Source organism: Myxocyprinus asiaticus, chromosome 1 (genome assembly GCF_019703515.2).
Source record: "Myxocyprinus asiaticus isolate MX2 ecotype Aquarium Trade chromosome 1, UBuf_Myxa_2, whole genome shotgun sequence".
Classification (NCBI taxonomy): Eukaryota; Metazoa; Chordata; class Actinopteri; order Cypriniformes; family Catostomidae; genus Myxocyprinus; species Myxocyprinus asiaticus.
The window spans coordinates 5,725,900-5,747,192 of NC_059344.1; the positions used below are offsets into that span (position 1 = coordinate 5,725,900).

The 21,293-nt window shown below is 35.5% G+C and overlaps 1 protein-coding gene across 4 annotated transcripts; it reads left to right on the forward strand.

Annotated features, from left to right (window-relative positions):
- Nucleotides 1-593: 593 nt before the first annotated feature.
- LOC127441512 (protein mono-ADP-ribosyltransferase PARP14-like) lies at nucleotides 594-19,428 on the forward strand. 4 transcript variants are annotated; one of them, XM_051699033.1, is made up of 15 exons: nucleotides 594-1,695; nucleotides 1,878-2,005; nucleotides 4,322-5,845; nucleotides 5,953-6,189; nucleotides 7,976-8,197; nucleotides 8,362-8,419; nucleotides 8,645-8,788; nucleotides 8,903-8,962; nucleotides 11,941-12,117; nucleotides 12,542-12,724; nucleotides 12,843-13,273; nucleotides 14,168-14,405; nucleotides 14,531-14,667; nucleotides 17,884-18,064; nucleotides 18,179-19,428. In XM_051699033.1, the coding sequence occupies exons 1-15, from the start codon at nucleotides 1,527-1,529 to the stop codon at nucleotides 18,457-18,459; spliced, it is 4,170 nt and encodes a 1,389-aa protein (XP_051554993.1). In that variant the 5' UTR covers nucleotides 594-1,526; the 3' UTR covers nucleotides 18,460-19,428. The 4 variants fall into 4 exon arrangements, with proteins under 4 accessions (XP_051554993.1, XP_051555002.1, XP_051555010.1 ...); XM_051699042.1 differs by having other exon boundaries at nucleotides 1,926-2,005; XM_051699057.1 differs by lacking the exon at nucleotides 594-1,695 and adding an exon at nucleotides 4,088-4,134 and having other exon boundaries at nucleotides 1,939-2,005.
- Nucleotides 19,429-21,293: the final 1,865 nt, after the last annotated feature.

A 21,293-nucleotide genomic window follows, 5' to 3' on the forward strand; every position in this document is an offset into this window, starting at 1 on the left:
AATTTTGTATGCCATGTATCATCTGAGAAAAAAAAAAAAAAACACTAGAGGATTGCACAGCTAATAGTTCAGCCAACAGAATAGTTCATCTAAAAATAAAAATTCTCTCATAATTTACTCACCCTCATGCCATCCCAGATGTGTATAACTTTCTTTCTTCTGCAAAACACAAATTAAGATTTTGAAGAATATTTTTGCTCTGTAATTCACAATCCAAGTGAACAGTGATCAGACCTTTGTAGTTCCAAAAATCACATAGGAAACAAAAAAGTAATCCATAAAACTCCAGTGGTTTAATCCATGTCTTCAGAAGTGATATGATGGTGTGGGTGAGAAACAGATCAATATTTAAGTCCTTTTATTTTTATTTTTTTTATTTTTTATTTTTTATCTAAATCTCCACTTCACTTTTACATCTGAAAGTCACATGTGGTGTCTATTTAGTTTCACTTTCACATCTTAAAGTGAAATTTAAAGTGGAGATTTAGAGTAAAAAAGGACTTAAATATTGATCTGTTTCTCACCCACACCTATCGTACCACTTCTGAAGACATAGACTTAAACACTGGAATTGTATGGATTACTTTTGTTTCTTTATGTGATTTTTATGTTTTTTTTTTTTTTGAGCTCCAAAGGTCTGGTCATCATTCACTTACATTATATGGACCCACTGAGCTGAGATATTTTTCTAAAAATCTTCAGTTATGTTCTGCTGATGAAAGTAAGTCACACATCTGGGATGGCATGAGGGTGAGTAAATGATGAAAGAATTTTCACATTTGGGAGAACTATCCATTTAAGTGATTTTATCACACTAAAATCATGTTAAACGTATATTGTTTATGACTTGTGGCTATAATTTCAGAACAGTGAATATTTTAACATTTGCAAATTGGCCCCATTCACTTCCACTGTACAGTAAGTGCCTCACTGTAACCCAGATTTTTTGTATTTTTTTTTGTATTTTTTTTTTAAAGGAGGGACAAGTCAAAATTAATTTCTGTGGTAATCAACATTATGCCACAAATTTACAAACTTGTACAATTCAAAACTTGTATTGAACACAGAATATTCATTTAAATATTAATATGATTCTTTATACTGTAAATATTTTAGGGATTTGCACAACAGCAGTAGTAAAATCATATTTTCACATTTGTATTATTTTGTTTCACAATGCAGAATATTTTAAACACAATAGTTCAGTGATAATTATTAGGTAGTGTTCCCTGTCAAAAAAGAAGTGTGCGCAATGTGTCTGCTTTCAAATGCTTCTGGGGAGCGCCATTAAAATAAGTTAAATATCATTAAAGTTTCAAAACATCTCACCAGGTATCTCACAGTCAGCTTTTGCAGTTGGTAGTCCATAGTTGAGAATGATCTCTTTGAGTTATGGTAATGGTATAGATAAATGTTTTTGTGCCACAGCACTATTTTACAGAATCAGGAGTAAGTGGGAGGTGTGGCCAAAGAAACTGGTATGAACTAAAAGTGAAAGTAACTCAGGGACTGTATTCAGATTGAAGATGGAAAACTACCAGCATGCTCTGTTTTTTGAAGCAAAGAATCTTTCAGATGCTTCACTTAAACAAATAAAACTGCACTTTCAAATCAGGAGAAAATCTGGAGGGGGTGAGTGTGAAGTCCAAAAAGTGGGTGACAGTATCTACAAGATATGTTTTAGGAAGAAAGAAGGTGAGCAGCTTTATATTTATTTTATTTAGTGTACTTTCATCTTTCTTTCAACCAGGTCATAATTGTTGGCATATTGACATACAGTAGTTTGCATAATCTCAATCTGTAGGATTAGTACTGTAATATTATTAAACTTATTATTATGACAATTCGTACTCATCAAAATGCATTTGAATTCAAAGCCCAGGAAAGAGTACTAAGCCAAAAAGATCACTTCATCCTTCTACCAGGACAAGAGGAAATTTGTGTTTCGTTAAGCCGTGATAATGTTGCTGAAAGCAACAAACAACCCAAAGCATCTGATCAACAGGTTCGTTGCACAGTTGTAAAACAACAATTATATTTAGATTTGCTTACTGTGATAATTCATTAGCACTGCTATACTTGGTGATGATACAATGTGGACAAACCTGTTTCCCCAGAGGGCATGAGAGAAAGAGACTTGCTATGTGTTTAAAGTAAATGGCTTCAACATTTCTCGGAAACCACACATATGGAGCAGAATGCCACATTTAAATGCAGTCATTACAGAGGAACTATGTTAAATTCAATAAACTCAAAACATTGATTTTCCTTAACAACTTGTGGAAATTGTGTCACAATAAAAAGCACAATTATTCTGTATTTTTATACAGAATACATCTTCACTGAAAAACATTCAGTGGGGATATTTAAAGAATAAAATGCTGAATTTATGCCAGAATGCAAAATGTATTCCACACAGCTGTATTGCATTCTATTGAGTGACACTTTACACTATTTGGAAAGTTAAATGTTAAAGGGATAGTTCACCCAAAAATTATAATTCTCTCATCATTAACTCACCCTCATGCCATCCCAGATGTGTATGACTTACATTCTTCTGCAGAACACAAATGAAGATTTTTAGAAAAATATCTCAGCTCTGTAGGTCCATACAATGCAAGTGAATGGTGATCAGAGCTTTGTAGCTCCTAAATTCACATAAAGGAAACATAAAAGTAATCCATTAGACTCCAGTGGTAAAATCATGTGTTCAGAAGTGATATGATAGAATTGAGTGAGAAACAGATTAATATTTAAGTTCTTTTTTTACTATAAATCTCCACTTTAACTTACAGATGTGAAAGTGAAAATAAACAGGCACTACATGTGAATTTCAGATGTAAAAGTGAAAGATAAAGTTGAGATTTAGAGTTAAAAAGGACTTTAGTTTTGATCTGTTTCTCATCTACACCTACTGTATCATATCACTTTTGAAGACATAGATTTAACCACTGGAGTTGTATGGATTCATTTTATGTTTCCTTTATGTGATTATTGGAGTTACAAAGGTCTGATCGCCATTCACTTGCATTGTATGGACTTACAGATCTGAGATATTCATGCTGAAGAAAGAACGTCAAACACATCTGGGATGGCATGAGGGTGAGTAAATGATGAGAGAATTATCATTTTGGGGTAAACTATCCCTTTAACTTCAGGTGCGCCTCATCACACGTTGCCCAGCAAGGATCGTTTTTGCACCCCTCTTCACTCATATTCGCTCCAGTTGGGAATCTATCTTGCCTAAAGGAATAGTTCACCCCAAAATTAAAATTCTCTCATCATTTACTCACCCTCCTGCCATCCCAGATGTTTGACTTTCTTTAGTCTGCAGAACACAAATTAAGATTTTTAGAAGAATATTTCAGCTCTGTAGGTCCATACAATACAAGTGAATGGTGGCCAGAATTCTGAAGGTCCAAATATAACATAAAGGCGCATAAAAGTAATCCATTCATCTCCAATGGTTTATTCAATGTCTTCTGAAGCAATCCAATCAGTTTTGGGTGAGAACAGACCAAAATGTAACTCCTTTTTTACTATAAATCTTGACAGCAGTCTCCTTGGCGATCGTGATTTCAAGCTTGATTACACTTCCTATAGCGTCATCTAGTGCTCTGTGCATGCAACAATGCTAGTGTAATCGAGCTTGAAATCATGATTGTGCTTAGAGACTGTAATGGCAAGATGTACAGTGAAAAAGATGTTATATTTTAGTTTGTTCTCACCCAAAACCGATTGGATCGCTTCAGAAGACATTAATTAAACCACTGAAGATGTATTGATTACTTTTATGATGCCTTTATTTAATATTTGGACCTTCAGAATTCTGGCCACCATTCACTTGCATTGTATGGACCAACAGAGTTGAAATATTATTCTAAAAATCTTCATCTGGGATGGCATGAGGGTGAGTAAATGATAGGAGAATTTTCATTTTTGGGTGAACTATTCCTTTAAGATGAGCATTAGAAGAGATGGACCGATGCTGATGCGAGAGAGAGGCGTTCGTTCCATTACACTATCAATACTTTGCATCTTGCAATTTTTTTACTGAAATATGAATCATCCTATGACATTACACCAGATGGTTGAAAATCTTCAATGGGGTTCCAACATCCCTCACCGATTTCAGTAAGTGATTACCTCTGACTAGTTGTTTTGAGTGTATTGTATTTAACATTATTAATTTTAACACGGCATGAATTCTGTTCCATACACACGCTATGAACTGCTGTGACAGAATTGTCCTGCTTATTCATTATGAAGCATTATGTACATACCATTCATAAATGTCACCATCATTTGTTCCTTCATTTAGACACATGCAAGTGCTAAAAATGTGGAGAAAGTTTTTAAACTGGAGCATTATCTTCTACGCTACCTCATTGAATGCACAAAGGTGTCTTCAGACTTGGAGCAACGACTCTCTTTGCTCTCCAGCACCTTCCAGATCCACACTGACTCTGAAGAGATAGTGGTAGTAAGGGACCAGACAGCTCAAGACAATTGTCCCCTTAAAAAATGGGAGTTTTCAGTGGAGCAAGTGCTTGAGGAGCTACAAAACCGATACACTATCTACTTTGAGGTTGAAACAGACAGATTGGCAATTTTACAAGAAAACTCTTTCCTCTTCAATGAGACCCTAAAAATCTATCATGAAGAAGAAGCGTGTTTAGCTGTTGTGGTTGGAGAGCGTGACCAGGTGGAAAAGATTTTAAAATTTGTAGATGCCTTGCAGGCCAAACAGCAGGTTCAAACAGAGTGTGCCATATCTGAGAAACAATTTGCCCTTGTGAGAGAACCGTTTGAAGAGATCAGAAAGTCTAATTTCCCTGCGATTATGATCAAACAAGAAAGGCCAGGCATTCTGACTTTGGAGGGTCCAGAGAAAGAGGTCCATGCTGGAAAAAAGGATCTTTTAAACTTAGCAAGAGGAGTTAAAGAAAAGAGAATCCTGTTGCATCACAAACAAATTAACTTCTTGGCATCAAGTGATGGAGTACAGCACTTCCAAAACCGATTTCAGCAGAGCCTCCGCAGCCCAGTTATGCTTGAGACCGCAGGTTCAGATCTCCTTCTGTTGAGTTTGTCAGACGGAGCGCTACAGGAGGCAGCTGCTGCCATGCAGACAGAACTGTGTTTTGAGACTGTATCTCTGGAGCAGACTGATAAGCAGTCATCTGGATTTACTACACTGAAGGAGGCTTTGAGCGAAGCCGTCCAACAAGCCAATCGTGGAGGTGTTAAAGTGGAGCTTAGCTATCAGCGCAGCTCGATTTCTGACCCCAGAATCGATGCGCAACTAGTGGGCTACACTACTGAAGTTCGTAGGCTGAAGAACATCTTGTTAGAATACAAACAAAACCATGAGAACACCCATCACTGCCTGCCTCTTCCCATGACAGAGATGGTAAAACACTTCTCTGAGATTCTGTCGCTAGTCGGAGTGAAGAAGAGTACTGTGGAAATCAATCCAACATGTACACCTTCCCCATGTGTCCACCTCACAGGACCTCGTTGTGAAGTTGAATGTTTGAAGGAAAACCTTGAGTCAGGCCTACAGAAACTTTTCACTAAACGATTTGTGGTAAATGGACCTGGAGTTCAACCATTTTTTCAAGGGGAAGGTATGGAGACCTTGAAACTAGCACAGGCTTCTTTTATGGTTCGGATACTGCCCATTGATGAGGAACAAGAAGGTGGTAAAGTGACGAAAGACACAAGTTTTACCAGTCTCCAGAACTTACCAAATACTGCATCTATACCACAACCAACGCAGACCAATTACTCTGACAAAGCGATCCACATTAAACTGGTGATTGGTGGTCTTGAGGAACAGCAGGTAAGACTTATGAAGACCAGGTACTAATTTCAAATGAATTAGCCTGAGTAAATAACCTCCCAAGCACCCATTCTAAATAAATTGTTTTATTTCCATCATTAATATAGGCTGATGTGTTTGTTGCTCCAATGGTACAAATGAACTTAACCTCAACCATGGTTGGATCTTGCCTATTGCAAAAAGCAGGACAACAGCTTCAGAGTAATTTCAATAGTGCCAAGGGACAGCGTACACTTAGACCTGGAGATGTGCTGGAGGTTGATGGGACACCAACGTTGGGATGCTCTAAGATTTTCTTCATGGAATGTGTGCCCAAAGGTGGAAAAAAGTACAACAGTGGACAAGTAAGAGACAGTGGGCTCTATTTTCATACCCACTTTAATAAACATGACATTATGTGTTATGACAGTGTGCTATGTCTTATCCACTTTTCGTGAGAACGCTTAATCTAAGTAAAATGTTTGTGCCTAAGCAATGCGCTACTGGGCGTCAGTAGGAGTGATCGCGCTATCTGTGGGGGTGTGTGTGCAAACAGTGGGGAGATTTGTGAAAATATATGCGAGGACCATGTTAATTTAGTGCCACAAAGTTTTACTTGCTATTTTTTGAGAAATAGGTAATTGCGCTTAAGACATCTAAGAACCATGTCTACTCTCAGCGCAAAGTCTAAACACAGTCTGTGCATTAGCATGTTGGGGATGTTCCTGACAGTTAATGCCAGCCATGGTGTTCTATGTCAGTAGATCAATATGATTAACCAGGTAGGTAAAGTTTTTCAAGAAAGAACAAACTTTGATGTTGGTTTGACAAAGCCTTGTCCGAAAGTTTAAAATAGTTTAAAACTATTTTTAAATTTAAAGGTAATACAGGCCTTGCAGTCAGATTTTTGGGAAAACTCCAATCAGTTAGAAAAGATACAGTATAGAACACAAAGTCAGAACAGTCTGAAGATCTGTGCCGAGTTTTGTGGATGTAGAACGTTCTAGGAGGAGTTACAATTAATTATTTTGGTTTTGGTTTAGGGATTTTATTAAAAAGCCTGAACAATGTCTTAGAATAACAGTATGTTGGTTATACTTACATTCTCTATAATGTAGGAGTCCACATCCAATTAGCCTTGATGCACACCACCTCTTCCACACCTAAAGAGCATGTCTTGATGTAGAATTATAACGTAAGACACAAACGGTCTATATTTGTGTTGTTCACTTGCTCCAACGTCTTATGAATGGACTGCCTTTATTTATATCACATGTGCTTTGCGTGTACAATTTCACCAACCCACTTATGCCTATAGTTAGCAAATGCATGAAAATACCAAAACTTCATGGCCATGCCCCCATACGTAGAGTGGCCTTAGAACAGGGCCCATAGAATGGTATTAAGAAAGAATCAAGGATGTGTTGTGGTAAAACTGTTACAAACCACCCGGCTCAAGGCAGAGTAACATGAAGGGGAGGCCACACGTGGATAAGAGTTAAACAAAAAATATGATTTATTTTAAAGTAAAAAAATATATATCTAAATATGTAATAAGAAAAGGAAACAAAAAGAAAAACAAAATAAAGAATCAGAAAAAATCAACAGAAAAAAATCAAGGTGCTGATGAGGGGAGGCAAACACACTGAGGAGAAGGGCCTTTTTATAAGCCTGCTCAATCCAGGACTCATCAGGTAACTCATTGCACCTGTTCCTTGCACCTGCATCCATACCCAGGGATGTAACAATACAAAGTTCTACAAAAAGATTAAAGGGATAGTTCACCCCAAAATGAAAATTCTCTCATCATTTACTCACCCTCATGCCATCCCAGACTTTCCTCCACACAACACAAATTATGATTTTTAAAAGAATATTTCAGCTCTGTAGGTTCATACAATGTAAATGAATGGGTGCCAAAAATGTTAAACACCAAAAAGCACATAAAGGCATCATAAAAGTAATCGATACGACTCCAGTGTTTTAATCCAGATTTTCAGAAGTGATATGATAAGTGTGGGTGAGAAACAGATCGATAAGTCTTTTTTTTTTTTTTTTTTTGCTTGAAATTCTTCTCCCTGCCAGTAGGGAGGTATTTTGGCAGTTGAATTGATAGGCTAATGTACTTTTGATGTCATGAACTTGTCATAGGCACTACAATCTGGACTTTGCCAAGTTCTGGCGCTATGTGAACAGCACTCCTGGGGTTCTGTTGCATTGCCAATAATTGGACCTGGTTTAGTGCTGTCAATACCTGTCAAAGATGCCATTAAAATTCTCACTGACGAGATCGAAAAGTTTCTATATGGATCCACTGGTTCCCTCCACACCATTTGCATCCCCATAATGCCTAGGTACACTCATTCTGAGGAGGTAAACAACCTTAATCCAACTATCTTTACCTGAACGTGTGATTGGTTATGGCTATTTGACTGTTAAGCAATTAAAGATAACATATACTTGTAATTATACACATGTAATTATGTTTTCTACAGGCTATGCAATGATGTTTACAATATTTTGGAAATATTTTGCAGATGTTCCAGACAGTCTGTAACACTCTGAATGCAAAAATGGTGGACAACACAGGGCAAGGCAAGAGTGTCTGATTAAAAATTTATAAATATAATCTCGTTATCAATATATAGATAAAATGTATCAAGCACAAATAAAAGAATAACATTTTGAACATCCAATTACCAATTTTACAATATTTAAACCCTGTTATGCTAGGAAAGTATGTTCTGTATGTAAATATTACATAAATGCAGCCCTGGAAAGTATTTCATACATTTGCTTGTCTTTTGCTGGTTGCCACAGCTCTTTTCCACTCATTGACAACTGACCTTGATGAGGTCATCATGGCAGTAGATGGGATTCAGCTCCATCTAGTGTTTGGTGACATCACCAATGAGACTACTGATGCCATTGTCAACACTACTGATTTTAAGGACTTTCAAACAGGTTAAGTTCTCACAATTGTCTTAACCAAAACTATATCAGATATGATAAACAGTTTAGACATATTTAATTAATTAATTTATTATTTGGGATCTGATCAAATCTCTCATTTTATAGGAGTGTGTAAAGACATCCTTACTAAGGCAGGATCACAAGTCCAGGCTAATCTGACTGGGGGTAAGCAAAATTAATCACCAATTCTTTTATAAAATTAGCCATGGATTTAAATCCAAATATGAATTGACTCTTGTCAAATATGTTCCAAAGAATGTTATAGACTGGTTAAATATGATGAAATTATTGTGTGTGCAAGTATTGAAGGTGTTGTTTTTACAAATCCTGCAGTATACCCAACATGCCTTTTTGATAACTTGATTTTTACCTTGAGAGGCTGAAGAAACATTTCCAGTCTTTATAGACACTGTGTGTTTTTACTTTGCAAAATAGCAGAAAAGATTAAGCAAAGGTAAGTTGAAGCATGAACCTGAAAATATGAAGTCAATTCACACTTGAACAATTAATGAGCTTGCATGGTTTCACTGTTTTCAACTATATTTAAACCGTTTTTTTATTGTTGATTTTGCTGTTATGTTTGGAAACTTTTTGTTTTGTGAAGTCTGCAGTTCATTTTCTACTCAGAATTACATGTTCGTGATATAAATAATAATAAAAAAAAATAAATTGTTACCATCATTGTGTTTTGCGTGTGTTCAGGTCTGCATGCGCAGCCCTGTAACATGTTTCTTTCACCTGTAGTACAAGGTGATGTTGTCCGATAGACTAAAAAGCATACATTAAGCATCCCTGTGGAAGCCTTTCATATGTCAAGTCGTACATGTTAATTGTGTTTATAAGGAAAGTTTAAATGACTAAATGTAAATCAGAAAAAGTTAAAGTTACAGAATTAACTGAAATTTAAGATAAATATACTCACTGTCATGACAGTGACAGTTAAGTACTGTAGATTTTACTTAATTTTATACCATTCAAAATTACTTAGAAAAACTGTGTGCAAAAACTTGAGAAACTAAATCTTAATAGCCATTTTTTTTCAGTGTATATTATTGGATTGTACTATAAATGTTAACAACATGGCTGCTTCAGAGGCATTCAGCATAATTGTATTATTTTAGCATTAAAAACTACAATTTAAACTTAAAGTTTCAAATAAAAGAAGATTAGATTGCCTTTTGAACTATTCAATAATACTGAAAGCTCCACTGTAAAACAAAATCGTTTTTACTGTTAGCTGTTTACTTGACAACTAGTGTTATTATGTCAACCTACGGGAAATACAATAAGCCATATTTGTACTTTTAAATGTACTGTTAACCACCATAGTAAAAGAGGTGGTAAAACAGAAAGCCACATAATGATTTAAAGTTTATCAAGAGTGGCCCTTCCAGAAGAACTGGTCAATAAACAAGTTTTAGGCCTAGTGAGGATTTCTTCAAAAATAATGCCATGAATAGTTTTCATTTATAAATTAACGTCATACAAAGACCAGTAAACAACAACAACAAAAAAAGCTAAATCAATATTTCGTGTGACCACTTTTGCCTTCAAAACAGCACCAATTCTCCTAGGTACACCTGGACACAGTTTTTCGTGGTTGTTGGCAGATAGGATGTTCCAAGCTTCTTGGAGAATTCACCAGAGTTCTTCTATCTATTTATGCTGTCTCAATTGCTTCTGCCTCTTCATGTAATCCCAGACTCGATGTTCAGTGGGGGGCTTTGTGGGGGTCATGCAATCTATTGCAGGGCTCCCTGTTCTTCTATTCTATTCTATTATATTCTATTCTATTCTATTCTATTCTATTTGCAAAAGGAATGTTTGGGAGTCTAAAATGTATATTTCATTTTGATTCAATAAAGCTGAAGATATAAATAACCATCTTAAGACAAATGTTTTTGTGAAATATCTTAAGTGCCTAAAACTTTTGCCCAGTACTGTATATATATATATATATATATATATATATACACTATGTAGTTGAGACCATATTTTGTCTCATAAGTTTTCACACCTCTTTCAGAATAATAAAATATATAATCAATAAAAGAAAAGAAAATATAAAATAATCAAATGTGATGGTCATGCTGGGACCTCTAGGTATGCTCGATTGTTGTTTTTTACTGCGATTTTAACATTAGTTTACCATAGAAGTAAAACTATTGTCTGGTTAAACCCAATATACAGTAAATTCTCACTGTGAACTATTAGGTAATTCAATCTTTTTGCCTTTAAAAAACATCTTTTTTAAAAATAATGTAAAATAACATGTTATGTCTTGTTAAATATAATATAATTGTTTCACTGTATTTGGTAAGCTAATTACCAGATGTCATGTTTATGTGTTTTGTTCTTGTTTTCATGTCTTTTATTTTCAAGTTTAGTTCCTGTTCCTGTCATGTCATGTGATTTCCTGTTCCCTCATGTGATCTTGTCATGTGTTTCCCCTGTTCATGTGTCTTGTATTCATTGGTTCATTGTTTAATTACTTTGTTATTAGTCTTGTCTTTTCATTGGTTTAATTTAATTTAGTCTTGTTATCTTGTTTAGAGTTTAGTCTTGTGATTGGTTGTCTTGTTTACCTGTTACACATGTCCTTGTATTTAGCCCTCATGTTTGCCATTGTCTAGGGTCAGGTACTGTGTATGTAACTTTGTTGTCGAGTCGAGTCGAGTCGAGTCGTTTTGTTCACGTTAGGAGTCAGGGTTTTTTGGATCATGTTTGGAAACGAACTGCACTTGGGTTCTTCACTTCACCATCGTCTCTTCATCTGCCTGTTTCCAGCATTGTTACACCAGATTACTAATGTTTTTTTACCGTCAAAATTACAAATATTTTTTACAGTGTAGTGTGTTCATCTTTTGTACTGAGTATTACAAAAGGAGAAATACAGATGTGATCTCCAAATTCGGCCATAAATAAAGAAATAAACAACAGAATAAAAACTTATTACACTGAAGTTGCCAATATGTTTTATTTTTCAGTTGTTCACTATACTAATACAATCAGGACACTACAAAATAAATTCGGCGTCCTGCAGAGGATATCCATTTAACAACTAAAACAAGTACAAAGCAGCAATGATATGCAACATGCCATGCACTAACACCATCCTTGTATATACTGTATATGATCTTCAGTTCAGGTACAGCGTGGACAGATCTTCACGACCCAGCCAGGAGGATTCCCTTGTAAGCTGATCATACATGTGTGTGGAGAGAGGGATCCAAGTGTCATCAAAACCTTGGCTAAAGACATAGTGGTTCACTGTGAGGGTAGAAGCTACAAGTCAGTGGCCATTCCTGCTATCTGCGCTGGTCAGTATAGCTACATTATTACTTTATAACATAAATAGCAAAATAATAAACTGGACACTGGCAGTCTAACCCTTATTTGTCTTTGGGGCAGTTTTATTATGGGTTTCCATATTTTATTTTTTAGTATTTATTTTTTATTTATTTAAACGACCGCTGTTCTTTTGAAGATCTTAAAACAAAAACAAAACAAAACAAAAAAAAATCTATATATATATATATATATATATATATAGTAGCCTAATTTTAAGATTTACGCATTTAAATTTCATAACAGAATTCCGTCAAAATTAAATCAAACTTAAATTTAGTCAAGTTTTAAATTCAAAAATATTTATTTTAATTTAGTATAATGGAACAGACACTTTGGCACTGGGAATGGACATTTGCCCACTCCCATGTCCATTTAAACTTTTGGGCTGTGCAGGAAAAGGAGGTTTGGATCCAAGTGTGGTGGCCAAGTCCATTCTAGAGGGAGTAAAAGATGCTGTTCAAGGAGCTTACTTTCATTACCTCAAAACTGTTCGCATCATTCTACTGAAGATCAACGTTTTTCTGGAGTTTAAAGCAATGGCACAGCAAATATTCAGTGTTAATACACAGCTGACAGGTGAGGACAAATATGAGCCATGCAGAGGCAATAACATTTATTTGTCAGATACATTTTTATTTATCTTTTTTATCTCACAAGACAGTCACTGTCAATATGGCACTTGCACATTTTTCAGCTCCTGCACCTCATGTAGCTTTCCATGCAACCACCAGAGGACACAGTGCACTCACTACAGGGGCCAGTGTATCAATAAGAGAGCGTCAATCACAGTCTTTACCATCATCTCTCAACTTTAGTTCTATTGTGACGTCTTTGCCTGTCACTCAGTCCACAGCTGCATTTCTAGTCATTGGATTTACCAATGATGATGTGTCTCATGCCTGCCGAGAACTTAAACGGGCATATGACAACCAGTGTTCTACACACTCTTTCTCCTCTGAGGATTTTGGATGCCTCACTGATGATGAGGTGGACCAGCTGTGCTCAAAACTAAATTCATTGCACCTGCAGATGCAACAGAGCAACGCAGATAATTGGGTAGTGTCAGGGCTGAAGGATGGAGTGAATGAAGTGGTTAGACTGATACAAAGTGCACTTCGTAGGCAGGTGAGAAATAGAATGGAACAACATGATATGGTTAAATGTGATATTTTGTATATACGTATGTATATATATGTACCCATTTAATAAACTGTACTTAGTAATAATACGATAAAAAGAAATCAATGAAAACATTATTTTATTTATCCATCACTTTAATAATTGCTGACTAACCATCCTGTTGGGTAGGCTATCACATTCTTAAAAGGAACAGTTCACCCAAAAATGAAAATTCTCTCGTCATTTATTCACCCTCCTGCCATCCCAGATGTATATGACTTTCTTTCTTCTGCAGAACATAAATTAAGATTTTTTTTAAATAATATCTCATCTCTCTAGGTCCATACAGTGCAAGTGAATGGTGGTCAGAACTTTGAACCTCAAACAGACTCATAAAAGAAACATAAAATTTTCCATACGACTGCAGTGGTTAAATCCTTGTGTTCAGAAGCGATATGAGAGGTGTGGGTGAGAAACAGATCAACATTTAAGTTATTGTTTTACTATAAATCTCCACTTTCTCTTTTACATTCTTCTTCTTTTGGGGCTGGCCAAAGGTGGAGATTTATAGTAAAAAAATGACTTAAATATTGATCAGTTTCTTTCTCACACCTATCATACCACTTCTGAAGAAATGGATTTAAACATTGTCATATGGATTACTTTTATGCTGCCCTTATGTCCTTTTTAAAGATCCAAAGTTCTGGCTATCATTCACTACAGAGCTGAGATATTTTTCTAAAAATTTTCATTTGTGTTCGGCAGAAGAAAGTCATGCACATCTGGGATGGGATGAGGGTGAGTAAATGAGAGAATTTTCTATTTTGCGTGAACTATCCCTTAAAATAAATAAATGCCCATTTTTTGCATGGCCTAATTTACAGTTTTTCTAACTCAAAGGTAAGGGAACGGGATCAGGAAAACCTCTTCACCAAAGTCACATGGTGCATTCTGGGAAAACATGGCGTTTGGCAGAAGGTAGCCAAAGAGATGAATCTTAAGCTTGAGAGGCAGGATGTAAAAGAGGGAATTGTGGATGCACAGGGTGTGAAATGGACTGTGAATTTGAGAAATATGGTGGCCACAGCATGTGGGACAGGACAGGTGACCAAACTCAAACGACTGGAGAACCCTCCAGGTGAGGCGTCTTTCATGATATCATTTCGATGGAATCTAGGCTTACAATGTAAAATGAAACTTGCTTGATTATAATGAACCATAAATAAACATAAGACACTAACTTGACTCTGATCTACATTTCAGATTTTTCTTTGCCTATCTACTGGGACAACATGAGTCAAAGTGAGGTCACAAAGGTGATTAACCTAGATCAGTCATCTAAAGAGTATGAGAGGGTGAAAATGGACTTCAAGAAGACAGTCAAAAAAACAGTGCTCAAGGTACATAAATTGTATTTGTGTTGTATGAAAGGAAAACTCCCAGTTAAATACAAATAAAGCTACAGTCTCATGCTAACACATATAATTAAACGTTATGGTTGTACCTTTGAAACAATGTGATAATCATAGGTGTCATTTATGGATTGGACGGGTGGAACATGTCCCCACCACTTTTTGAAAAAGCTTTCGTCAGGGATGTGTCTAATACTGGGAAAACATCTCCAGTTCTTGAGCAGGAGTTTCCATTTTGTTTGTAATACACACAATACACGTGCATAAGATACTCGCTTCACTGCTAACAAATGTGTCCCCACTCATGGTATACATGCACCGTCTACAGAATACAATCTTGTTTTATTTGAATCAAAAGTTATGTTAGGATAGACACAGATTTGAACCCAGAACCCCATGTACTTGAAGGAAAAATGTTACCACAAGACCATTCAGTCATGCTTTTAAGTGCTTTTTTTGATCCATGTAAATATCCACTGACTAATAAAATTCCAGGATCAATTGTAGCAAAGTTTTCAAATTAAATATGTTTATAAATTGATATTTATTTTAATTTTTACCATTTATTCTGGTGCTCATCACCCCATTAACTTTCGTTGTAAGTGCATTAATGTAAACACATTTTCCATGTTTATGGTAATAGACAGTATGCCACAGATGGAAAGAGTTTGTTGTATTTAACATGGAATATTCCTTTATATAAACATATGTACAATAAATAGGGCTGTCAATCGAATCAATTACATAAGTGTCGATTAATTATTCGCAATTAATCGCATATCAGTGTTTACTGAGAAATAAAGAATTTAGTATATAATAATTAAAATAATTATATATAATATAATAAATATTATAATTCAGATCATTCAAATACATACATCATATACATAATACTGTATACTGTGGCAACACACAAGCATTTAGACAAAACAAAAAGTGGCTTTTAAAGTAAACATTTTGTTTAGTTTATTTCCAAATCATTGAACGTAACCCTATTATTGCTCTACTTCCCTCTGTGCTTTTTTTTAATTGTTGATCTATGCTTCAGATGAACGCTTTTGAAACATCTCACTTTGGTTGCGTCTCTAGTCATAAGCGCTGTGTTTTTAGAACTCTGTGTCAAGTTAAATGTAAAATGTGTCTCGAGACCCCTGTGTTATATTGTGCTCTGTCCAGCTGTCTTTGAGCTCAAAAGAGCATCATCTGTGGCTGTGCTGCCTGTTACTCTGGTTGGTTTGACGAGGGGTGTTGCCTGTACAACTGGAGTGCTGACTGCCCCCTACTGCCACAGATTTCTCCAAAACATGGAGTTAAATCAAGCTTCAATTGCACCTTATTACAGAATATACGTACGGGTCGGGGAATTATGTAATTTTTTTTTAGATGTTTTTCATATAATTGATCACACCAAATGAACACGTTAAATCAACAGCCCTGATAATACATTTAAAAATGATATCATAAAAGTTAATTGAATGATAATGAGACTGTGGGAACCCTCACCTATAGTAATTATAATCTGTGTATATTAAAGGAATATTTAATTTTTTCATTATTATAATACAGTATAATCATTATTTACTTGAACTGAATCTTTACTGTCATTCTCATGGAAATCTGTCTATACATTTTTCTTGTATATACAGTATGTACTGTAAACAATTTTTTCCATTTTTCCTTTATCACAAATAATAGCCTATTCTGTTATATTTCTCATAAAAAGCACCATGGAAATGCACTTATTTATTTTTTTCAGACATGGTCTGTGATAACCCCATGTTTATGACACGTGCCATAGTAAAACCATGGTATTTTTTAAAGTACCTTGGAGTACCATGACAGTATCATGAAATATGAAGATGATCAATCATTCAGTACCATGGCATTACCCTGGTATCATGCATGGTGTGAAGGCGCGATGAGAAAGTGTGAGCGCGAGGCGATCGACTGTGTTCCGCGAATGCTACAGGGTCCTTGAATAACATATAATATAATGTGAGTAAGGGCAGCCGGTGGAGTTTCTGGTGCCCCCCTAGGGAATTGGTGCCCTACACAGACTGCGTAATATGCGTATAGGGAGCGGCGGTATTGTGGTAGCCTAATGGTATTTTTCTGAAAGTGATTAGTCTAATGGCTATTAAAAAAAATAAAAAAATAAAATGGCTTTGGCTGAATCTGACAGCTCCTTCAGTTTATGTCAATATTCTATTAAAGAGTAATTTATATCACTAAAAGCGGCGTGACCGCTCCCATTACAATGAATAAATCTGTCTACACTAGTGGTACGCGATGTCGGAAATGCTGTAGCAATCGATTATTATTCTTTTGATGAATTTACAGCACAATACATGGAGTGGACTTTTTTATCTGACCTGTTTCTCATCTGAGGTAATTTGAGGAACACTTCAATGTTCCGGGGTGAATGCAAAACTGCATTTTTTGCTTCCTTGAAGGGCACTCCTGCAGGAGGGGATGCCTCTCGAAAGCTCGTTCAAAACGAAAGTGAAAAAATTAATCTTTTCTTGGAGGGCCCTTCCACAAGACACTTAGTGAAGTGTACATTCATACAGTAATGCCATGTTTCCTTCAGAGTACCCCCTTCAAGGGCTCTGTACTTTGAAGTGAGTATAGGGCATAGGGAGGATCACTTATGATTGGAATCTGCCCCCAATCTGATTTATAAAGAAATCTCATAATAACACATTATTACTGTTATTGTGAGATTATGACAAGATTTCAATTTTATTTTATTTAACTATTTTAATTTATTACAATTTCTCCCCTTTTTCTGGATGACCAAAAGGGCACCTTTAGATTTGTGAATGAAAGGGGCAGGGGCTTGCCCCTTTCTGTGCACGTCAGTGCACACTTATGCCATCTGAAACTTGAAATATGACTTGAGTCGTATAGATTACCTTTTTTGCTGCCTTTATGTCCTTTTTGGAGCTTGAATGTTTTGGACCCCATTGACATGTATTGTATGGATATATTGACATCATATCACCTTCAAAATTTCATTGTTTGTCTTCCACAAAAGAAAGAAAGTCATACAAGTTTGAGACGGCATTAAAGTAATTCAATTTAAGAACTGTCATTTTTGGGTGAACTATCTCTTTAAGAACCATAGATGTGAGTGGGAAGTCCTACAAGGTTTTATTTATATACAAAAGTTGTTTGTGTGTGTGTGTGAACTTCTATTAATAGATTAAGCGTATCCAGAATGTGCATCTCCGGCGGTTATACGAGGCACGCAAAAAAGAGCTGGAGATCAGGAATGGTCCCATGGTAAGATCAGGAGAGAAGATCCTTTATCACGGCACAACGGAGGCAGCCTGCAAATCCATCATTAATTCTAACTTTAACCGCAATTTTGCTGGACAAAATGGTAATTTCTGTTTTTGAAAGTTTAAAATGTTGTTTGTTTTTTGTTGTGTCTGATTGTTTGGCTTGTTGTGTCTGACTCGATTAACTTATGGCCCTTTATTTATACACTTCTCAGCAACTTTATTTGGTGTTGGAACATACTTTGCTGTGAATGCTAGCTACTCTGCCAACCCTGTCTATGCGGTTCCTGCCACAGATGGCGCCCAACTCATGTTTGTGGCCCGTGTGCTTACGGGTTATTACGACCAAGGTCAGAAGGACATGAGGACACCTCCCATTCGCCTGCTCCCCAACCATCCCTTTGACAGCGTGGTGGATAACATGCAGAACCCCACCATGTTTGTGGTTTTCCACGACTGTCAGGCCTACCCAGACTACCTTATCACATTCAAATGAACTTGGCTGGCTCTCTGTTAAATTGTACTTCTCAGCACTGAATGAGTAAAAAGCATCTACTGAAAAATATGTAAGAGAGAAAGCTTGTTAGTTCCTTTATCATTATCATTTATCCAAAGTAATTAGCTAGTTATAATTCACCCAAAAATGAAAATTCTCATCGTTTACTCACCCTCATGCCATCCCAGATGTGTATGACTTTCTTTCTTCTGCTGAACACAAATGAAGATTTTTAGAAGAATATCTCGGCTCTGTTGATCCATAAAATGCAAGTGAACTGTGACTAAAAAGCAAATAAAGTTAGCATAAAATTAATCCAGTGGTTAAATCCATGTCTTCAGAAGTGATATGATAGGTGTGGGTGAGAAACAGATCAATATTTAAGAAATTATTTACTGTATACTCCACTTTCAACCAGCTTTCCGTTGTTTGTTCACGAAATACAGAGTTCTTATTTCTTTTTTTATTATTATTATTTTTTTTTGTTTTTCTTTTTGGCAATTCACATTCTTTGTGCATATCACCACCTACTGGGCAGGGAGAAGAAGGAAAAGAAAGATGTGAGAGCTGAAGGAAAGGAAAATAATAAATAAATCATATTTGCACAACAGCCCAGTAGGTGGCTCCTGAACATGCAAAGGAGGGTTGTTTGAAAGGAGGGTTGGGTGTCACCCACACCTATCATATCACTTCTGCAGATATGGATTAAACCACTGGGGTCATACAGATTATGGATTTTATGCTACCTTTATATGCTTTTTGGAGCTTCAAAGCTTTGGATCCTGTTGATTGCATTGTATGGACCTACAGAGCTGAAATATTTTTCTAAAAATCTTAATTTGTGTTCATCAGAAGAAAGTCACACATCTGGGATGGCATGAGAGTTAGTAAATGATGAAAGAATTTTAAAACATTTTCTAAATATTTACTCAATTCACTAAAACATATGACAACAAAAGAAAATAAAAAGTGCATATCAGTGGAACTGTTACACAAGTTCAATATCACTTCTGTTAATAGTTATTGGCAAATGCAGATAATTTCGCAATGCTTGGCTAACATCACTTGTGTAAACACAGCTCAAACAGAATGATGTGGGCATTGGAATGCATTTTGGTGATACTCCAGCACTGCCTTCTGAGTTCCCATGTCAAATTGCATCACTCTTGCTGGATATTAATCTGGTTTGCATAATTCTAAAGTTACAGTTGTGCTGATCAAGCAGTGGAAGGTCTGGACTTGATTAGATGGAATGTAATATGTAACCTTTGGATGAAAAGTTTATTTGGGATTGTGGATGAACCTCATGAAAAAAGACTGTATTGTAATAAAAGTTACACATAAATTCTTTGTATTGTTTAGTCTTATAATGTTTGAGTCACATCTCCTTTCCAATTGTTTTAATGAGTCTATACAACTTAAACAAGCAGTTTTAGGAAAAAATATATTCTATTAAAATGTTATTACCTCATTGTATTCATGAATTATCTACCTGTCCTGACAGCACATATACCACAAAAAAATTTGAGACACAATTTGTCAAGTGTGAGTCTTCTTTGGATAAATTCACCTATGTACAATACCAATCAAATGCTTCGACACACCTACTCATTCTTTATTATTACTATTTTTCACGTTTCCTTTTAATAGGAAAGAAAGTATGCAGTGACAAAAAACAGGCACACTTTTGAGTGCACAAATGTAATAAATAGTCCTAAATGTAAACATATTTGTCCTTGAATATAATTAAGGGTCTAAATGGAGTAATGGTAACACTTTACATTAAAGTTCCCTTTGTTAAAAGGTTATGAAAAGGTTTATTGATAACTATTCATTTTCAAATGCATTAGAAATGATATGCAGTTACACCAGGAGGCGTAATTAGGCTGACTGGCATGCATAACTTGGCAAATAGTGGTAGATTTTTAACTCAGATGTTATTAATGTTTAATAAACAATTATTCATACCTATTTTAACCAAAAACAAAAACATGTCGTGTCATTTTTCATGTTTTATTTATTTATATATTTCCATTCTTAATGTAATTATCCAGTAAAATGTGCAAGAAGGGTGTTTGGTATATTTTAGTTAAGTTAATTTAAGTTTGAGCCTGCATAGTATTTTTAAGTTAATAATTATGATTGGTACTCTTTATTTACTTTACAAATAGGCAAGAGTCTTCAGTAAAGAAATTCATCATCACCTATTTCCTCTGTTTAATTGAGATAAATATATGGGGTTATATATAGACTATTTCAAAGTTAAACTATTCATTATTTGTTCATATTTACTAAGTACACAGATGTAATCTTAAGTAGTTACTCTCATTAATGATTGGCCTGTAGGAGCTGTAGACTCATTACTCATTCATACATTCGTGTACACTGGTGGCCAAAAGTTTGGAATAATGTACAGATTTTGCTCTTATGGAAAGAAATTGGTACTTTTATTCACCAAAGTGGCATTCATCTGATCAGAAAGTATAGTCAGGACATTAATAATGTGAAAAATTACTATTACTATTAAAAAAAAAAAAAAAACTACTTCAAAGAGTTCTCATCAAAAAATGCTCCATGTGCAGCGATGACAGCTTGACAGATCCTTGGCATTCTAGCTGTCAGTTTGTTCAGATACTCAGGTGACATTTCACCCCATGCTTCCTGTAGCACTTGCCTATGGCTGTCTTGTCTGGCACATAGTAACAGATTTATGTGAGAAAGTCGGAAAAAGATTTTATATGTTATTTTAATGGATTTCACATGCCCTGAAACCTGATACCAGTCTGTAAGAAGAGACAAGCAGTGTGTTTATAAGCAATGTGAATAAAAAAAAA

Coding starts and splice junctions, on each gene's coding strand:
- LOC127441512 (XM_051699033.1), top strand. CDS start 1,527: ATGGAAAACTACCAGCATGCTCTGTTTTTTGAAGCAAAGAATCTTTCA. Junction 8,198..8,361: donor GGTACACTCATTCTGAGGAG/GTAAACAACCTT, acceptor AATATTTTGCAG/ATGTTCCAGACAGTCTGTAA. Junction 8,420..8,644: donor GGTGGACAACACAGGGCAAG/GCAAGAGTGTCT, acceptor TGGTTGCCACAG/CTCTTTTCCACTCATTGACA.